The 21,083-nt window shown below is 54.9% G+C and overlaps 1 protein-coding gene across 1 annotated transcript in view; it reads right to left on the bottom strand.

Annotated features, from left to right (window-relative positions):
• nup155 (nucleoporin 155) overlaps positions 1-21,083 on the bottom strand; it is a 425,601-nt gene that overhangs the window by 294,215 nt on the left and 110,303 nt on the right. Inside the window, exon 10 of the mRNA XM_078215282.1 lies at positions 4,010-4,101. Within this exon, the coding sequence (XP_078071408.1) occupies positions 4,010-4,101 (92 nt within the window). The remainder of the gene's footprint in view (positions 1-4,009; positions 4,102-21,083) is intronic.

Here is a 21,083-nt window from a genome sequence, read left to right on the forward strand (position 1 = left end):
TCCTCTTGACAAGACATTCAACCTCTTTTGTGAACCATGGTTCCCTCACTCGGCCATTTCCTCCCTGCCTGACAGGGACATACCTATCAAGGACGCGCAGTATTTGTTCCTTGAACAAGCTCCACTTTTCATTTGTGCCTTTCCCTGACAGTTTCTGTTCTCATCTTATGCTCCCTAATTCTTGCCTAGTCGCATCATAATTACCCCTCCCCCAATTATAAACCTTGCCCCGTCGTCTGGCCCTATCCCTCTCCATTGCAATAATGAAAGACACCGAATTGTGGTCACTGTCTCCAAAGTGCTCTCCCACAAGCAAATCTAACACTTGGCCCGGTTCATTTCCCAGTACCAAGTCCAATGTGGCCCCACCTCTTGTTGGCCTATCCACATATTGTGTCAGGAAACCCTCCTGCACACACTGTACAAAAACTGCCCCATCCGAACTATTCGACCTATAAAGGTTCCAATCAATATTTGGAAAGTTAAAGTCACCCATGACAACTACCCTGTGACCTCCACACCCATCCATAATCTGCGTTGCAATTTCTTCCTCCACATCTCTATTACTCTTTGGAATGGAATCAATCTTTTACAGCCACGAGAGGACTGACAGGACATCCAAAATAAGACATTTCCGACATATAGTGCTTCCTCAGTACTGTCCCACCAACAGTGCAGCACTTCCACAGTAGTGCCCCGTTGAGAGCGGAACACTCCTTCAGTACTCCCTGCTTTACTCAGAGGCTGGGAATCCTGCAGTCAGTAATTCACCTCCTGACTCCCCAATACCTGTGCATCATCTACAAGGCACAAGTCAGAATGTGATGGAATACACTACATTTGCCTCAATGAGTGCAGCTCCAACAACACTCAATAAGTTTGACATCATCGAGGACCAAACAGGCCACTTGATTGCTACCTCTTGCATAAACATTCACTCCCTCCACCACCGACAATCAGTGGCAGACGTGTGCACCATTTACAAGATGTACTGCAACAAATCTCCAAGGCTCCTCAGGCAGCATTTTCCAAACCCATGACAGTTACCAGCTGGAGTGATAATAACAGCAGAGGAACATAGGAACACCATTAACTGGAAGTTCACCATCAGCACTGTGCATTTACCTACCCAACAGCACTGCAGTGGTTCAAGAGGCAGCTTATCACCAACTTCTCAAGAGTAATTATGAATGCCAATGAATTTTGGCCGAGCCAGTGACAGGTTTAAATGCAGACAATGGTTGTCAGTTAACTGTCAAGTTACCAACTGGGGAACTCTCCATGGCAACATTCCTACCATGTGGAGATGCCAGCGTTGGACTGGGTTGGGCACAGTAAGAAGGCTTACAAGGTTAAAGTCCAACATGTTTATTTGGAATCATGAGCTTTCGGAGCGATGACTCATCTGATGAAGGAGCAGCGCTCCAAAAGCCAATGGAGAATAGCCAATGTGGTTCCTTTGTTTAAGAAGGATAGCAAGAATAATCCAGGTAATTACAGGCCAGTGAGCCTGACGTCAGTGGTAGAGAAATTATTGGGGAGGATTCTTCGAGACAGGATTTACTCCCACTTGGAAATAATAGAACATAGACATAGAACAGTACAGCACAGAACAGGCCCTTCAGCCCACGATGTTGTGCCGAGCTTTATCTGAAATCAAGATCAAGCTATCCCACTCCCTATCATACTGGTGTGCTCCATGTGCCTATCCAATAACCGCTTAAATGTTCCTAAAGTGTCTGACTCCACTATCACTGCAGGCAGTCCATTCCACACCCCAACCACTCTCTGCGTTAAGAACCTACCTCTGATATCCTTCCTATATCTCCCACCACGAACCCTATTAGTTATGCCCCCTTGTAATAGCTCCATCCACCCGAGGAAATAGTCTTTGAACGTTCACTCTATCTATCCCCTTCATCATTTTATAAACCTCTATTAAGTCTCCCCTCAGCCTCCTCCGCTCCAGAGAGAACAGCCCGAGCTCCCTCAACCTTTCCTCATAAGACCTACCCTCCAAACCAGGCAGCATCCTGGTAAATCTCCTCTGCACTCTTTCCAGCGCTTCCACATCCTTCTTATAGTGAGGTGACCAGAACTGCACACAATATTCCAAATGTGGTCTCACCAAGGTCCTGTACAGTTGCAGCATAACCCCACGGCTCTTAAACTCCAACCCCCTGTTAATAAAAGCTAACACACTATAGGCCTTCTTCACAGCTCTATCCACTTGAGTGGCAACCTTTAGAGATCTGTGGATATGGACCCCAAGATCTCTCTGTTCCTCCACAGTCTTCAGAACCCTACCTTTGACCCTGTAATCCACATTTAAATTAGTCCTACCAAAATGAATCACCTCACATTTATCAGGATTAAACTCCATTTGCCATTTTTCAGCCCAGCTTTGCATCCTATCTATGTCTCTTTGCAGCCTACAACAGCCCTCCACCTCATCCACTACTCCACCAATCTCCACACTAAGTGGACGTATTAGCGAGAGGCAACATGGTCTTGTGAAGGGGAGGGTTACCTCACTAACTTGATCAAGGTTTTTGAGGGAGTGACGAAGATGATTGATGAGGGTAGGGCAGTGGATGTTGTCTACATGGACTTCAGAAAGGCCTTTGACAAGGTCCCTCACGGCAGACTGGTGCAGAAGGTGAAGTCACATGGGATCAGGTGAGCTGGCAAGGTGGATACAAAACTGGCTCGATCATAGAAGACAGAGGGTAGCAATGGAAGGATGCGTTTCTGAATGGAGGGCTGTGACAAGTGGCGTTCCTCAGGGATCAGTGCTAGGACCATTGCTGTTTGTAATATATGTATATATAAATGATTTGGAGGAAATTGTAACTGGTTTGATAAGTAAGTTTGCAGACGACACAAAGGTTGGTGGATTTGCGCAAAGCGATGAGGACCATCAGAGGATACAGCAGGATATAGATAGGTTGGGGACTTGGGCGGAGAGATGGCAAATGGAGATTAATGTAGATAAATGTGAGGTAATGCACTTTGGAAGTTCAAATACAGATTGGAAATATACAGTAAATGGCAGAACCCTTAAGAGTTTTGATAGGCAGAGGGATCTGGGTGTACATGTACACAGGTCACTGAAATTGGCAATGCAGGTGGAGAAGGTAGTCAAGGAGACATACGGCATGCTTGCCTTCATTGGCCAGGACGCTGAGTTTAAAAATTAGCAAGTCATGTTGCAGCTTTATAGAATCTTAGTTAGGCCGCACTTGGAATGTAGTGTGTTCAATTCTGGTCGCCACACTACCAAAACGACGTGGAGGCTTTGGAGCGGGCACAGAAAAGATTTACCAAGATATTGCCTGGTATGGAGGGCACTGGCTATGAGGAGAGGTTGGAGAAACTTCTCATTGGAACAACGGAGGTTGAAGGGCGACCTGGTAGAAGTCTGCAAGATTATGAGGGGCATGGACAGAGTGGATAGTCAGAAGCTTTTTCCCAGGGTGGAAGAGTCAGTTACTAGGGGGCATAGGTTTAAGGTGTGAGGGCAAGGTTTAAAGATGTACAAGGCAAGTTTTTTACCCAGAGGGTGGTGGGTGCCTGGAACTCGCTGCCAGGGGAGGTAGTGGAAGCAGACACAATAGTGACTTTTAAGGGGCGTCTTGACAAATACATGAATTGGATGGGAATGGAGGGATATGGTCCCTGGAAGGGGAGGGGGTTTTAGTTCAGTCGGGCAGCATGGTCAGTGCAGGCTTGGAGGGCCGAAGGGCCTGTTCCTGTGCTGTAATTTTCTTCGTTCTTTGGTGTTGTGAGACTTCTTATTTGAGCATCTCTATCAATCAGCGACCAGTTGCTAACCAGTAAACACTCTCTTCCTCGAATGCTTTTTCAGTAGTACTCAGGTTTCACTTTGTACACACAATACTTGTTCACACCCATGAGAAAAGTTGTCTATGATTGTGAACAATCAGGCATCATAACACTGCTCATCATGCACAAGCCCAGAGTTGACATCGGCAGGTGACGCACTCACCTGGCTATGTTACCTGCTGCAGATACTATCGAATTCTGCGATAAGGAAGCCACTCTGGCCATCCCTTGGCCATCAAGACCAAGGTCGTAGACCTGCAAAACAAAGAGTGATGATCAGTACCGTTCAGGAGATCAGGCCAGACAGCTCAGACAGACCCACAAGTAAACACATCCCTTTACAACCACATACATACAGCCACTGAATAGCCACATGTTGCAGGGTACCGGCAGAATTAATTACATGGGGGGAAAAGGATAAACGGGTGTCACTGTCGCTGCAACGCAGTGAACGGCTGTGGCTGCAACGCAGTGAACGGCTGTGGCTGCAACGCAGTGAACGGCTGTGGCTGCAACGCAGTGAACGGCTGTGGCTGCAACGCAGTGAGCGGGTGTCGCTGTAACACAGTGAGCGGGTGTCGCTGTAACACAGTGAGCGGGTGTCGCTGTAACACAGTGAACGGGTGTCGCTGTAACACAGTGAGCGGGTGTCGCTGTAACACAGTGAGCGGGTGTCGCTGTAACACAGTGAACGGGTGTCGCTGTAACACAGTGAGCGGGTGTCGCTGTAACACAGTGAGCGGGTGTCGCTGCAACACAGTGAGCGGGTGTCGCTGTAACACAGTGAGCGGGTGTCGCTGTAACACAGTGAGCGGGTGTCGCTGTAACACAGTGAGCGGGTGTCGCTGTAACACAGTGAGCGGGTGTCGCTGTAACACAGTGAGCGGGTGTCGCTGTAACACAGTGAACGGGTGTCGCTGTAACACAGTGAACGGGTGTCGCTGTAACACAGTGAACGGGTGTCGCTGTAACACAGTGAACGGGTGTCGCTGTAACACAGTGAGCGGGTGTCGCTGTAACACAGTGAGCGGGTGTCGCTGTAACACAGTGAACGGGTGTCGCTGTAACACAGTGAACGGGTGTCGCTGCAACACAGTGAGCGGGTGTCGCTGCAACACAGTGAACGGGTGTCGCTGCAACACAGTGAGCGGGTGTCGCTGTAACACAGTGAGCGGGTGTCGCTGTAACACAGTGAACGGGTGTCGCTGTAACACAGTGAGCGGGTGTCGCTGTAACACAGTGAGCGGGTGTCGCTGTAACACAGTGAACGGGTGTCGCTGTAACACAGTGAGCGGGTGTCGCTGTAACACCGTGAGCGGGTGTCGCTGTAACACAGTGAACGGGTGTCGCTGTAACACAGTGAGCGGGTGTCGCTGTAACACAGTGAGCGGGTGTCGCTGTAACACAGTGAGCGGGTGTCGCTGTAACACAGTGAGCGGGTGTCGCTGTAACACAGTGAGCGGGTGTCGCTGTAACACAGTGAGCGGGTGTCGCTGTAACACAGTGAGCGGGTGTCGCTGTAACACAGTGAGCGGGTGTCGCTGTAACACAGTGAGCGGGTGTCGCTGTAACACAGTGAGCGGGTGTCGCTGTAACACAGTGAACGGGTGTCGCTGTAACACAGTGAACGGGTGTCGCTGTAACACAGTGAACGGGTGTCGCTGTAACACAGTGAACGGGTGTCGCTGTAACACAGTGAGCGGGTGTCGCTGTAACACAGTGAGCGGGTGTCGCTGTAACACAGTGAACGGGTGTCGCTGTAACACAGTGAACGGGTGTCGCTGCAACACAGTGAGCGGGTGTCGCTGCAACACAGTGAACGGGTGTCGCTGCAACACAGTGAGCGGGTGTCGCTGTAACACAGTGAGCGGGTGTCGCTGTAACACAGTGAACGGGTGTCGCTGTAACACAGTGAGCGGGTGTCGCTGTAACACAGTGAGCGGGTGTCGCTGTAACACAGTGAACGGGTGTCGCTGTAACACAGTGAGCGGGTGTCGCTGTAACACCGTGAGCGGGTGTCGCTGTAACACAGTGAACGGGTGTCGCTGTAACACAGTGAGCGGGTGTCGCTGTAACACAGTGAGCGGGTGTCGCTGTAACACAGTGAGCGGGTGTCGCTGTAACGCAGTGAGCGGGTGTCGCTGTAACGCAGTGAGCGGGTGTCGCTGTAACACAGTGAGCGGGTGTCGCTGTAACACAGTGAGCGGGTGTCGCTGTAACACAGTGAGCGGGTGTCGCTGTAACACAGTGAGCGGGTGTCGCTGTAACACAGTGAGCGGGTGTCGCTGTAACACAGTGAGCGGGTGTCGCTGTAACACAGTGAGCGGGTGTCGCTGTAACACAGTGAGCGGGTGTCGCTGTAACACAGTGAGCGGGTGTCGCTGTAACACAGTGAGCGGGTGTCGCTGTAACACAGTGAGCGGGTGTCGCTGTAACACAGTGAGCGGCTGTGGCTGTAACACAGTGAGCGGCTGTGGCTGCAACACAGTGAGCGGCTGTGGCTGCAACACAGTGAGCGGCTGTGGCTGCAACACAGTGAGCGGGTGTCGCTGTAACACAGTGAGCGGGTGTCGCTGTAACACAGTGAGCGGGTGTCGCTGTAACACAGTGAGCGGGTGTCGCTGTAACACAGTGAACGGGTGTCGCTGTAACACAGTGAGCGGGTGTCGCTGTAACACAGTGAGCGGGTGTCGCTGTAACACAGTGAGCGGGTGTCGCTGTAACACAGTGAGCGGGTGTCGCTGTAACACAGTGAGCGGGTGTCGCTGTAACACAGTGAGCGGGTGTCGCTGTAACACAGTGAGCGGGTGTCGCTGTAACACAGTGAGCGGGTGTCGCTGTAACACAGTGAGCGGGGTGTCGCTGCAACACAGTGAACGGGTGTCGCTGTAACACAGTGAGCGGGTGTCGCTGTAACACAGTGAGCGGGTGTCGCTGTAACAGTGAACGGGTGTCGCTGTAACACAGTGAACGGGTGTCGCTGTAACACAGTGAGCGGGTGTCGCTGTAACACAGTGAGCGGGTGTCGCTGTAACACAGTGAGCGGGTGTCGCTGTAACACAGTGAGCGGCTGTGGCTGTAACACAGTGAGCGGGTGTCGCTGTAACACAGTGAGCGGCTGTGGCTGCAACACAGTGAGCGGGTGTCGCTGTAACACAGTGAGCGGGTGTCGCTGCAACACAGTGAACGGGTGTCGCTGTAACACAGTGAGCGGGTGTCGCTGCAACACAGTGAACGGGTGTCGCTGCAACACAGTGAACGGGTGTCGCTGTAACACAGTGAACGGGTGTCGCTGCAACACAGTGAACGGGTGTCGCTGCAACACAGTGAACGGGTGTCGCTGCAACACAGTGAACGGGTGTCGCTGCAACACAGTGAACGGGTGTCGCTGTAACACAGTGAGCGGGTGTCGCTGTAACACAGTGAGCGGGTGTCGCTGTAACACAGTGAACGGGTGTCGCTGTAACACAGTGAGCGGGTGTCGCTGTAACACAGTGAGCGGGTGTCGCTGCAACACAGTGAACGGGTGTCGCTGTAACACAGTGAGCGGGTGTCGCTGTAACACAGTGAACGGGTGTCGCTGCAACACAGTGAGCGGGTGTCGCTGTAACACAGTGAGCGGGTGTCGCTGTAACACAGTGAACGGGTGTCGCTGTAACACAGTGAACGGGTGTCGCTGCAACACAGTGAACGGGTGTCGCTGCAACACAGTGAACGGGTGTCGCTGTAACACAGTGAGCGGCTGTGGCTGTAACACAGTGAGCGGGTGTCGCTGTAACACAGTGAACGGGTGTCGCTGCAACACAGTGAGCGGGTGTCGCTGTAACACAGTGAGCGGGTGTCGCTGTAACACAGTGAACGGGTGTGGCTGTAACACAGTGAGCGGGTGTCGCTGTAACACAGTGAGCGGGTGTCGCTGTAACACAGTGAACGGGTGTCGCTGTAACACAGTGAACGGGTGTCGCTGCAACACAGTGAACGGGTGTCGCTGTAACACAGTGAGCGGGTGTCGCTGTAACACAGTGAGCGGGTGTCGCTGTAACACAGTGAGCGGGTGTGGCTGTAACACAGTGAGCGGGTGTCGCTGCAACACAGTGAACGGGTGTCGCTGTAACACAGTGAGCGGGTGTCGCTGTAACACAGTGAACGGGTGTCGCTGCAACACAGTGAGCGGCTGTGGCTGTAACACAGTGAACGGGTGTCGCTGCAACACAGTGAACGGGTGTCGCTGTAACACAGTGAGCGGGTGTCGCTGTAACACAGTGAGCGGGTGTCGCTGCAACACAGTGAACGGGTGTCGCTGTAACACAGTGAACGGGTGTCGCTGTAACGCAGTGAGCGGGTGTCGCTGCAACGCAGTGAGCGGGTGTCGCTGCAACGCAGTGAGCGGGTGTCGCTGTAACACAGTGAACGGGTGTCGCTGCAACACAGTGAACGGGTGTCGCTGCAACACAGTGAACGGGTGTCGCTGTAACACAGTGAACGGGTGTCGCTGTAACGCAGTGAGCGGGTGTCGCTGCAACGCAGTGAGCGGGTGTCGCTGCAACGCAGTGAGCGGGTGTCACTGTAACACAGTGAGCGGGTGTCGCTGTAACACAGTGAGCGGGTGTCGCTGTAACACAGTGAGCGGGTGTCGCTGTAACACAGTGAACGGCTGTGGCTGTAACACAGTGAACGGGTGTCGCTGTAACACAGTGAGCGGGTGTCGCTGCAACACAGTGAACGGGTGTCGCTGTAACACAGTGAGCGGGTGTCGCTGTAACACAGTGAGCGGGTGTCGCTGTAACACAGTGAGCGGGTGTCGCTGTAACACAGTGAGCGGGTGTCGCTGTAACACAGTGAGCGGGTGTGGCTGTAACACAGTGAGCGGGTGTGGCTGTAACACAGTGAGCGGGTGTCGCTGCAACGCAGTGAGCGGGTGTCGCTGTAACACAGTGAGCGGGTGTCGCTGTAACACAGTGAGCGGGTGTGGCTGTAACACAGTGAGCGGGTGTCGCTGTAACACAGTGAACGGCTGTGGCTGTAACACAGTGAGCGGGTGTCGCTGTAACACAGTGAGCGGGTGTGGCTGTAACACAGTGAGCGGGTGTCGCTGCAACGCAGTGAGCGGGTGTCGCTGTAACACAGTGAGCGGGTGTCGCTGTAACACAGTGAGCGGGTGTGGCTGTAACACAGTGAGCGGGTGTCGCTGTAACACAGTGAACGGCTGTGGCTGTAACACAGTGAGCGGGTGTCGCTGTAACACAGTGAGCGGGTGTCACTGTAACACAGTGAACGGGTGTCGCTGTAACACAGTGAGCGGGTGTCGCTGTAACACAGTGAGCGGGTGTCGCTGTAACACAGTGAGCGGGTGTCGCTGTAACACAGTGAGCGGGTGTCGCTGTAACACAGTGAGCGGGTGTCGCTGTAACACAGTGAACGGGTGTCGCTGTAACACAGTGAACGGGTGTCGCTGTAACACAGTGAGCGGGTGTCGCTGTAACACAGTGAGCGGGTGTGGCTGTAACACAGTGAGCGGGTGTCGCTGTAACACAGTGAGCGGGTGTCGCTGTAACACAGTGAGCGGGTGTCGCTGTAACACAGTGAACGGGTGTCGCTGTAACACAGTGAGCGGGTGTCGCTGTAACACAGTGAACGGGTGTCGCTGTAACACAGTGAGCGGGTGTCGCTGTAACACAGTGAACGGGTGTCGCTGTAACACAGTGAGCGGGTGTCGCTGTAACACAGTGAGCGGGTGTCGCTGTAACACAGTGAGCGGGTGTCGCTGTAACACAGTGAACGGGTGTCGCTGTAACACAGTGAGCGGGTGTCGCTGTAACACAGTGAACGGGTGTCGCTGTAACACAGTGAGCGGGTGTCGCTGTAACACAGTGAGCGGGTGTCGCTGCAACACAGTGAGCGGGTGTCGCTGTAACACAGTGAACGGGTGTCGCTGTAACACAGTGAACGGGTGTCGCTGTAACACAGTGAGCGGGTGTGGCTGTAACACAGTGAGCGGGTGTCGCTGTAACACAGTGAGCGGCTGTGGCTGTAACACAGTGAGCGGGTGTCGCTGTAACACAGTGAACGGGTGTCGCTGTAACACAGTGAACGGGTGTCGCTGTAACACAGTGAGCGGGTGTCGCTGTAACACAGTGAGCGGGTGTGGCTGTAACACAGTGAGCGGGTGTCGCTGTAACACAGTGAACGGGTGTCGCTGTAACACAGTGAGCGGGTGTCGCTGTAACACAGTGAACGGGTGTCGCTGTAACACAGTGAACGGGTGTCGCTGTAACACAGTGAACGGGTGTCGCTGTAACACAGTGAGCGGGTGTCGCTGTAACACAGTGAGCGGGTGTCGCTGTAACACAGTGAGCGGGTGTCGCTGTAACACAGTGAGCGGGTGTCGCTGTAACACAGTGAACGGGTGTCGCTGTAACACAGTGAACGGGTGTCGCTGTAACACAGTGAACGGGTGTCGCTGTAACACAGTGAGCGGGTGTCGCTGTAACACAGTGAGCGGGTGTCGCTGTAACACAGTGAGCGGGTGTCGCTGTAACACAGTGAGCGGGTGTGGCTGTAACACAGTGAACGGGTGTCGCTGTAACACAGTGAACGGGTGTCGCTGTAACACAGTGAACGGGTGTCGCTGTAACACAGTGAGCGGGTGTCGCTGTAACACAGTGAGCGGGTGTCGCTGTAACACAGTGAACGGGTGTCGCTGTAACACAGTGAGCGGGTGTCGCTGTAACACAGTGAACGGGTGTCGCTGCAACACAGTGAGCGGGTGTCACTGTAACACAGTGAACGGGTGTCGCTGTAACACAGTGAGCGGGTGTCGCTGCAACACAGTGAACGGGTGTCGCTGCAACACAGTGAACGGGTGTCGCTGCAACACAGTGAACGGGTGTCGCTGCAACACAGTGAACGGCTGTGGCTGTAACACAGTGAGCGGGTGTCGCTGTAACACAGTGAGCGGGTGTCGCTGTAACACAGTGAACGGGTGTCGCTGTAACAGTGAACGGCTGTGGCTGTAACACAGTGAGCGGGTGTCGCTGTAACACAGTGAGCGGGGTGTCGCTGTAACACAGTGAACGGGTGTCGCTGTAACACAGTGAGCGGGTGTCGCTGTAACAGTGAACGGGTGTCGCTGTAACACAGTGAGCGGGTGTCGCTGTAACAGTGAGCGGGTGTCGCTGTAACACAGTGAGCGGGTGTCGCTGTAACACAGTGAGCGGGTGTCGCTGAAACACAGTGAGCGGGTGTCGCTGTAACACAGTGAGCGGGTGTCGCTGTAACACAGTGAACGGGTGTCGCTGTAACACAGTGAGCGGGTGTCGCTGTAACACAGTGAGCGGGTGTCGCTGTAACACAGTGAGCGGGTGTCGCTGTAACACAGTGAACGGGTGTGGCTGTAACACAGTGAACGGGTGTCGCTGCAACACAGTGAACGGGTGTCGCTGTAACACAGTGAACGGGTGTCGCTGTAACACAGTGAGCGGGTGTCGCTGTAACACAGTGAACGGCTGTGGCTGTAACACAGTGAACGGGTGTCGCTGTAACACAGTGAGCGGGTGTCGCTGTAACACAGTGAGCGGGTGTCGCTGTAACACAGTGAGCGGGTGTCGCTGTAACACAGTGAACGGGTGTCGCTGTAACACAGTGAGCGGGTGTCGCTGTAACACAGTGAGCGGGTGTCGCTGTAACACAGTGAGCGGGTGTCGCTGTAACACAGTGAACGGGTGTCGCTGTAACACAGTGAGCGGGTGTCGCTGCAACACAGTGAGCGGGTGTCGCTGTAACACAGTGAGCGGGTGTCGCTGTAACACAGTGAGCGGGTGTCGCTGTAACACAGTGAGCGGGTGTCGCTGTAACACAGTGAGCGGGTGTCGCTGTAACACAGTGAGCGGGTGTCGCTGTAACACAGTGAGCGGGTGTCGCTGTAACACAGTGAACGGGTGTCGCTGTAACACAGTGAACGGGTGTCGCTGTAACACAGTGAGCGGGTGTCGCTGTAACACAGTGAGCGGGTGTCGCTGTAACACAGTGAGCGGGTGTCGCTGCAACACAGTGAGCGGGTGTCGCTGTAACACCGTGAACGGGTGTCGCTGTAACACAGTGAACGGGTGTCGCTGTAACACAGTGAGCGGGTGTCGCTGTAACACAGTGAGCGGGTGTCGCTGTAACACAGTGAGCGGGTGTCGCTGTAACACAGTGAGCGGGTGTCGCTGTAACACAGTGAACGGGTGTCGCTGTAACACAGTGAGCGGGTGTCGCTGTAACACAGTGAACGGGTGTCGCTGTAACACAGTGAGCGGCTGTGGCTGTAACACAGTGAGCGGGTGTCGCTGTAACACAGTGAGCGGGTGTCGCTGTAACACAGTGAACGGGTGTCGCTGTAACACTGAGCGGGTGTCGCTGTAACAGTGAGCGGGTGTCGCTGTAACAGTGAACGGGTGTCGCTGCAACACAGTGAACGGGTGTCGCTGTAACACAGTGAGCGGGTGTCGCTGTAACACAGTGAGCGGGTGTCGCTGTAACACAGTGAGCGGGTGTCGCTGTAACACAGTGAACGGGTGTCGCTGTAACACAGTGAATGGGCGTCAGTGTCGCTGTAACACAGTGAATGGGCGTCAGTGTCGCTGTAACACAGTGAACGGGTGTCGCTGTAACACAGTGAGCGGGTGTCGCTGTAACACAGTGAGCGGGTGTCGCTGTAACACAGTGAGCGGGTGTCGCTGTAACACAGTGAGCGGGTGTCGCTGTAACACAGTGAACGGGTGTCGCTGTAACACAGTGAACGGGTGTCGCTGTAACACAGTGAACGGGTGTCGCTGTAACACAGTGAGCGGGTGTCGCTGTAACACAGTGAGCGGGTGTCGCTGTAACACAGTGAACGGGTGTCGCTGTAACACAGTGAGCGGGTGTCGCTGTAACACAGTGAACGGGTGTCGCTGCAACACAGTGAGCGGGTGTCACTGTAACACAGTGAACGGGTGTCGCTGTAACACAGTGAGCGGGTGTCGCTGCAACACAGTGAACGGGTGTCGCTGCAACACAGTGAACGGGTGTCGCTGCAACACAGTGAACGGGTGTCGCTGTAACACAGTGAATGGGCGTCAGTGTCGCTGTAACACAGTGAATGGGCGTCAGTGTCGCTGTAACACAGTGAATGGGCGTCAGTGTCGCTGTAACACAGTGAATGGGCGTCAGTGTCGCTGTAACACAGTGAGCGGGTGTCGCTGTAACACAGTGAGCGGGTGTCGCTGTAACACAGTGAGCGGGTGTCGCTGTAACACAGTGAACGGGTGTCGCTGTAACACAGTGAACGGGTGTCGCTGTAACACAGTGAACGGGTGTCGCTGTAACACAGTGAGCGGGTGTCGCTGTAACACAGTGAACGGGTGTCGCTGTAACACAGTGAATGGGCGTCAGTGTCGCTGTAACACAGTGAATGGGCGTCAGTGTCGCTGTAACACAGTGAATGGGCGTCAGTGTCGCTGTAACACAGTGAACGGGTGTCGCTGTAACACAGTGAATGGGCGTCAGTGTCGCTGTAACACAGTGAGCGGGTGTCGCTGTAACACAGTGAGCGGGTGTCGCTGTAACACAGTGAGCGGGTGTCGCTGTAACACAGTGAACGGGTGTCGCTGTAACACAGTGAACGGGTGTCGCTGTAACACAGTGAACGGGTGTCGCTGTAACACAGTGAGCGGGTGTCGCTGTAACACAGTGAGCGGGTGTCGCTGTAACACAGTGAACGGGTGTCGCTGTAACACAGTGAGCGGGTGTCGCTGTAACACAGTGAACGGGTGTCGCTGCAACACAGTGAGCGGGTGTCACTGTAACACAGTGAACGGGTGTCGCTGTAACACAGTGAGCGGGTGTCGCTGCAACACAGTGAACGGGTGTCGCTGCAACACAGTGAACGGGTGTCGCTGCAACACAGTGAACGGGTGTCGCTGTAACACAGTGAATGGGCGTCAGTGTCGCTGTAACACAGTGAATGGGCGTCAGTGTCGCTGTAACACAGTGAATGGGCGTCAGTGTCGCTGTAACACAGTGAATGGGCGTCAGTGTCGCTGTAACACAGTGAACGGGTGTCGCTGTAACACAGTGAATGGGCGTCAGTGTCGCTGTAACACAGTGAGCGGGTGTCGCTGTAACACAGTGAGCGGGTGTCGCTGTAACACAGTGAGCGGGTGTCGCTGTAACACAGTGAACGGGTGTCGCTGTAACACAGTGAACGGGTGTCGCTGTAACACAGTGAACGGGTGTCGCTGTAACACAGTGAGCGGGTGTCGCTGTAACACAGTGAGCGGGTGTCGCTGTAACACAGTGAACGGGTGTCGCTGTAACACAGTGAGCGGGTGTCGCTGTAACACAGTGAACGGGTGTCGCTGCAACACAGTGAGCGGGTGTCACTGTAACACAGTGAACGGGTGTCGCTGTAACACAGTGAGCGGGTGTCGCTGTAACACAGTGAGCGGGTGTCGCTGTAACACAGTGAACGGGTGTCGCTGTAACACAGTGAACGGGTGTCGCTGTAACACAGTGAGCGGGTGTCGCTGCAACACAGTGAACGGGTGTCGCTGCAACACAGTGAACGGGTGTCGCTGCAACACAGTGAACGGGTGTCGCTGCAACACAGTGAACGGCTGTGGCTGTAACACAGTGAGCGGGTGTCGCTGTAACACAGTGAGCGGGTGTCGCTGTAACACAGTGAACGGGTGTCGCTGTAACAGTGAACGGCTGTGGCTGTAACACAGTGAGCGGGTGTCGCTGTAACACAGTGAGCGGGGTGTCGCTGTAACACAGTGAACGGGTGTCGCTGTAACACAGTGAGCGGGTGTCGCTGTAACACAGTGAGCGGGTGTCGCTGTAACAGTGAACGGGTGTCGCTGTAACACAGTGAGCGGGTGTCGCTGTAACAGTGAGCGGGTGTCGCTGTAACACAGTGAGCGGGTGTCGCTGTAACACAGTGAGCGGGTGTCGCTGAAACACAGTGAGCGGGTGTCGCTGTAACACAGTGAGCGGGTGTCGCTGTAACACAGTGAACGGGTGTCGCTGTAACACAGTGAGCGGGTGTCGCTGTAACACAGTGAGCGGGTGTCGCTGTAACACAGTGAGCGGGTGTCGCTGTAACACAGTGAACGGGTGTGGCTGCAACACAGTGAACGGGTGTCGCTGTAACACAGTGAACGGGTGTCGCTGTAACACAGTGAGCGGGTGTCGCTGTAACACAGTGAACGGCTGTGGCTGTAACACAGTGAACGGGTGTCGCTGTAACACAGTGAGCGGGTGTCGCTGTAACACAGTGAGCGGGTGTCGCTGTAACACAGTGAGCGGGTGTCGCTGTAACACAGTGAACGGGTGTCGCTGTAACACAGTGAGCGGGTGTCGCTGTAACACAGTGAGCGGGTGTCGCTGTAACACAGTGAGCGGGTGTCGCTGTAACACAGTGAACGGGTGTCGCTGTAACACAGTGAGCGGGTGTCGCTGTAACACAGTGAACGGGTGTCGCTGTAACACAGTGAACGGGTGTCGCTGTAACACAGTGAGCGGGTGTCGCTGTAACACAGTGAGCGGGTGTCGCTGTAACACAGTGAGCGGGTGTCGCTGCAACACAGTGAGCGGGTGTCGCTGTAACACAGTGAATGGGCGTCAGTGTCGCTGTAACACAGTGAATGGGCGTCAGTGTCGCTGTAACACAGTGAATGGGCGTCAGTGTCGCTGTAACACAGTGAACGGGTGTCGCTGTAACACAGTGAATGGGCGTCAGTGTCGCTGTAACACAGTGAACGGGTGTCGCTGTAACACAGTGAGCGGGTGTCGCTGTAACACAGTGAGCGGGTGTCGCTGTAACACAGTGAGCGGGTGTCGCTGTAACACAGTGAACGGGTGTCGCTGTAACACAGTGAACGGGTGTCGCTGTAACACAGTGAACGGGTGTCGCTGTAACACAGTGAGCGGGTGTCGCTGTAACACAGTGAGCGGGTGTCGCTGTAACACAGTGAACGGGTGTCGCTGTAACACAGTGAGCGGGTGTCGCTGTAACACAGTGAACGGGTGTCGCTGCAACACAGTGAGCGGGTGTCACTGTAACACAGTGAACGGGTGTCGCTGTAACACAGTGAGCGGGTGTCGCTGTAACACAGTGAGCGGGTGTCGCTGTAACACAGTGAGCGGGTGTCGCTGTAACACAGTGAGCGGGTGTCGCTGCAACACAGTGAACGGGTGTCGCTGCAACACAGTGAACGGGTGTCGCTGCAACACAGTGAACGGGTGTCGCTGTAACACAGTGAATGGGCGTCAGTGTCGCTGTAACACAGTGAATGGGCGTCAGTGTCGCTGTAACACAGTGAATGGGCGTCAGTGTCGCTGTAACACAGTGAATGGGCGTCAGTGTCGCTGTAACACAGTGAATGGGCGTCAGTGTCGCTGTAACACAGTGAACGGGTGTCGCTGTAACACAGTGAATGGGCGTCAGTGTCGCTGTAACACAGTGAGCGGGTGTCGCTGTAACACAGTGAGCGGGTGTCGCTGTAACACAGTGAGCGGGTGTCGCTGTAACACAGTGAGCGGGTGTCGCTGTAACACAGTGAACGGGTGTCGCTGTAACACAGTGAACGGGTGTCGCTGTAACACAGTGAACGGGTGTCGCTGTAACACAGTGAGCGGGTGTCGCTGTAACACAGTGAGCGGGTGTCGCTGTAACACAGTGAACGGGTGTCGCTGTAACACAGTGAGCGGGTGTCGCTGTAACACAGTGAACGGGTGTCGCTGCAACACAGTGAGCGGGTGTCACTGTAACACAGTGAACGGGTGTCGCTGTAACACAGTGAGCGGGTGTCGCTGCAACACAGTGAACGGGTGTCGCTGCAACACAGTGAACGGGTGTCGCTGCAACACAGTGAACGGGTGTCGCTGCAACACAGTGAACGGCTGTGGCTGTAACACAGTGAGCGGGTGTCGCTGTAACACAGTGAGCGGGTGTCGCTGTAACACAGTGAACGGGTGTCGCTGTAACAGTGAACGGCTGTGGCTGTAACACAGTGAGCGGGTGTCGCTGTAACACAGTGAGCGGGGTGTCGCTGTAACACAGTGAACGGGTGTCGCTGTAACACAGTGAGCGGGTGTCGCTGTAACAGTGAACGGGTGTCGCTGTAACACAGTGAGCGGGTGTCGCTGTAACAGTGAGCGGGTGTCGCTGTAACACAGTGAGCGGGTGTCGCTGTAACACAGTGAGCGGGTGTCGCTGAAACACAGTGAGCGGGTGTCGCTGTAACACAGTGAGCGGGTGTCGCTGTAACACAGTGAACGGGTGTCGCTGTAACACAGTGAGCGGGTGTCGCTGTAACACAGTGAGCGGGTGTCGCTGTAACACAGTGAGCGGGTGTCGCTGTAACACAGTGAACGGGTGTGGCTGTAACACAGTGAACGGGTGTCGCTGTAACACAGTGAGCGGGTGTCGCTGTAACACAGTGAACGGCTGTGGCTGTAACACAGTGAACGGGTGTCGCTGTAACACAGTGAGCGGGTGTCGCTGTAACACAGTGAGCGGGTGTCGCTGTAACACAGTGAGCGGGTGTCGCTGTAACACAGTGAGCGGGTGTCGCTGTAACACAGTGAACGGGTGTCGCTGCAACACAGTGAACGGGTGTGGCTGTAACACAGTGAACGGGTGTCGCTGTAACACAGTGAGCGGGTGTCGCTGTAACACAGTGAACGGCTGTGGCTGTAACACAGTGAACGGGTGTCGCTGTAACACAGTGAGCGGGTGTCGCTGTAACACAGTGAGCGGGTGTCGCTGTAACACAGTGAGCGGGTGTCGCTGTAACACAGTGAACGGGTGTCGCTGTAACACAGTGAGCGGGTGTCGCTGTAACACAGTGAGCGGGTGTCGCTGTAACACAGTGAGCGGGTGTCGCTGTAACACAGTGAACGGGTGTCGCTGTAACACAGTGAGCGGGTGTCGCTGTAACACAGTGAACGGGTGTCGCTGTAACACAGTGAACGGGTGTCGCTGTAACACAGTGAGCGGGTGTCGCTGTAACACAGTGAGCGGGTGTCGCTGTAACACAGTGAGCGGGTGTCGCTGCAACACAGTGAGCGGGTGTCGCTGTAACACAGTGAACGGGTGTCGCTGTAACACAGTGAACGGGTGTCGCTGTAACACAGTGAGCGGGTGTCGCTGTAACACAGTGAGCGGGTGTCGCTGTAACACAGTGAGCGGGTGTCGCTGTAACACAGTGAGCGGGTGTCGCTGTAACACAGTGAACGGGTGTCGCTGTAACACAGTGAGCGGGTGTCGCTGTAACACAGTGAACGGGTGTCGCTGTAACACAGTGAGCGGCTGTGGCTGTAACACAGTGAGCGGGTGTCGCTGTAACACAGTGAGCGGGTGTCGCTGTAACACAGTGAACGGGTGTCGCTGTAACACTGAGCGGGTGTCGCTGTAACAGTGAGCGGGTGTCGCTGTAACAGTGAACGGGTGTCGCTGCAACACAGTGAACGGGTGTCGCTGTAACACAGTGAGCGGGTGTCGCTGTAACACAGTGAGCGGGTGTCGCTGTAACACAGTGAGCGGGTGTCGCTGTAACACAGTGAACGGGTGTCGCTGTAACACAGTGAATGGGCGTCAGTGTCGCTGTAACACAGTGAATGGGCGTCAGTGTCGCTGTAACACAGTGAACGGGTGTCGCTGTAACACAGTGAGCGGGTGTCGCTGTAACACAGTGAGCGGGTGTCGCTGTAACACAGTGAGCGGGTGTCGCTGTAACACAGTGAGCGGGTGTCGCTGTAACACAGTGAACGGGTGTCGCTGTAACACAGTGAACGGGTGTCGCTGTAACACAGTGAACGGGTGTCGCTGTAACACAGTGAGCGGGTGTCGCTGTAACACAGTGAGCGGGTGTCGCTGTAACACAGTGAGCGGGTGTCGCTGTAACACAGTGAGCGGGTGTCGCTGTAACACAGTGAACGGGTGTCGCTGTAACACAGTGAGCGGGTGTCGCTGTAACACAGTGAACGGGTGTCGCTGCAACACAGTGAGCGGGTGTCACTGTAACACAGTGAACGGGTGTCGCTGTAACACAGTGAGCGGGTGTCGCTGCAACACAGTGAACGGGTGTCGCTGCAACACAGTGAACGGGTGTCGCTGCAACACAGTGAACGGGTGTCGCTGTAACACAGTGAACGGGTGTCGCTGTAACACAGTGAGCGGGTGTCGCTGTAACACAGTGAGCGGGTGTCGCTGTAACACAGTGAATGGGCGTCAGTGTCGCTGTAACACAGTGAATGGGCGTCAGTGTCGCTGTAACACAGTGAATGGGCGTCAGTGTCGCTGTAACACAGTGAATGGGCGTCAGTGTCGCTGTAACACAGTGAATGGGCGTCAGTGTCGCTGTAACACAGTGAACGGGTGTCGCTGTAACACAGTGAATGGGCGTCAGTGTCGCTGTAACACAGTGAGCGGGTGTCGCTGTAACACAGTGAGCGGGTGTCGCTGTAACACAGTGAGCGGGTGTCGCTGTAACACAGTGAACGGGTGTCGCTGTAACACAGTGAACGGGTGTCGCTGTAACACAGTGAACGGGTGTCGCTGTAACACAGTGAGCGGGTGTCGCTGTAACACAGTGAGCGGGTGTCGCTGTAACACAGTGAACGGGTGTCGCTGTAACACAGTGAGCGGGTGTCGCTGTAACACAGTGAACGGGTGTCGCTGCAACACAGTGAGCGGGTGTCACTGTAACACAGTGAACGGGTGTCGCTGTAACACAGTGAGCGGGTGTCGCTGCAACACAGTGAACGGGTGTCGCTGTAACACAGTGAGCGGGTGTCGCTGTAACACCGTGAGCGGGTGTCGCTGTAACACAGTGAACGGGTGTCGCTGTAACACAGTGAACGGTGTCGCTGTAACACAGTGAGCGGGTGTCGCTGTAACACAGTGAACGGGTGTCGCTGTAACACAGTGAGCGGGTGTCGCTGTAACACAGTGAGCGGGTGTCGCTGTAACACAGTGAGCGGGTGTCGCTGTAACACAGTGAACGGGTGTCGCTGCAACACAGTGAACGGGTGTCGCTGCAACACAGTGAACGGGTGTCGCTGTAACACAGTGAATGGGCGTCAGTGTCGCTGTAACACAGTGAATGGGCGTCAGTGTCGCTGTAACACAGTGAATGGGCGTCAGTGTCGCTGTAACACAGTGAACGGGTGTCGCTGTAACACAGTGAATGGGCGTCAGTGTCGCTGTAACACAGTGAGCGGGTGTCGCTGTAACACAGTGAGCGGGTGTCGCTGTAACACAGTGAGCGGGTGTCGCTGTAACACAGTGAACGGGTGTCGCTGTAACACAGTGAACGGGTGTCGCTGTAACACAGTGAACGGGTGTCGCTGTAACACAGTGAGCGGGTGTCGCTGTAACACAGTGAGCGGGTGTCGCTGTAACACAGTGAGCGGGTGTCGCTGTAACACAGTGAACGGGTGTCGCTGTAACACAGTGAACGGGTGTCGCTGTAACACAGTGAGCGGGTGTCGCTGTAACACAGTGAACGGGTGTCGCTGCAACACAGTGAGCGGGTGTCACTGTAACACAGTGAACGGGTGTCGCTGTAACACAGTGAGCGGGTGTCGCTGCAACACAGTGAACGGGTGTCGCTGTAACACAGTGAGCGGGTGTCGCTGTAACACAGTGAACGGGTGTCGCTGTAACACAGTGAACGGGTGTCGCTGTAACACAGTGAGCGGGTGTCGCTGTAACACAGTGAACGGGTGTCGCTGCAACACAGTGAGCGGGTGTCACTGTAACACAGTGAACGGGTGTCGCTGTAACACAGTGAGCGGGTGTCGCTGCAACACAGTGAACGGGTGTCGCTGCAACACAGTGAACGGGTGTCGCTGCAACACAGTGAACGGGTGTCGCTGCAACACAGTGAACGGCTGTGGCTGTAACACAGTGAGCGGGTGTCGCTGTAACACAGTGAACGGGTGTCGCTGCAACACAGTGAACGGGTGTCGCTGCAACACAGTGAACGGCTGTGGCTGTAACACAGTGAGCGGGTGTCGCTGTAACACAGTGAGCGGGTGTCGCTGTAACACAGTGAACGGGTGTCGCTGTAACACTGAGCGGGTGTCGCTGTAACAGTGAGCGGGTGTCGCTGTAACAGTGAACGGGTGTCGCTGCAACACAGTGAACGGGTGTCGCTGTAACACAGTGAGCGGGTGTCGCTGTAACACAGTGAGCGGGTGTCGCTGTA

This window comes from Mustelus asterias, chromosome 6, assembly GCF_964213995.1.
Source record: "Mustelus asterias chromosome 6, sMusAst1.hap1.1, whole genome shotgun sequence".
NCBI lineage: Eukaryota > Metazoa > Chordata > Chondrichthyes > Carcharhiniformes > Triakidae > Mustelus > Mustelus asterias.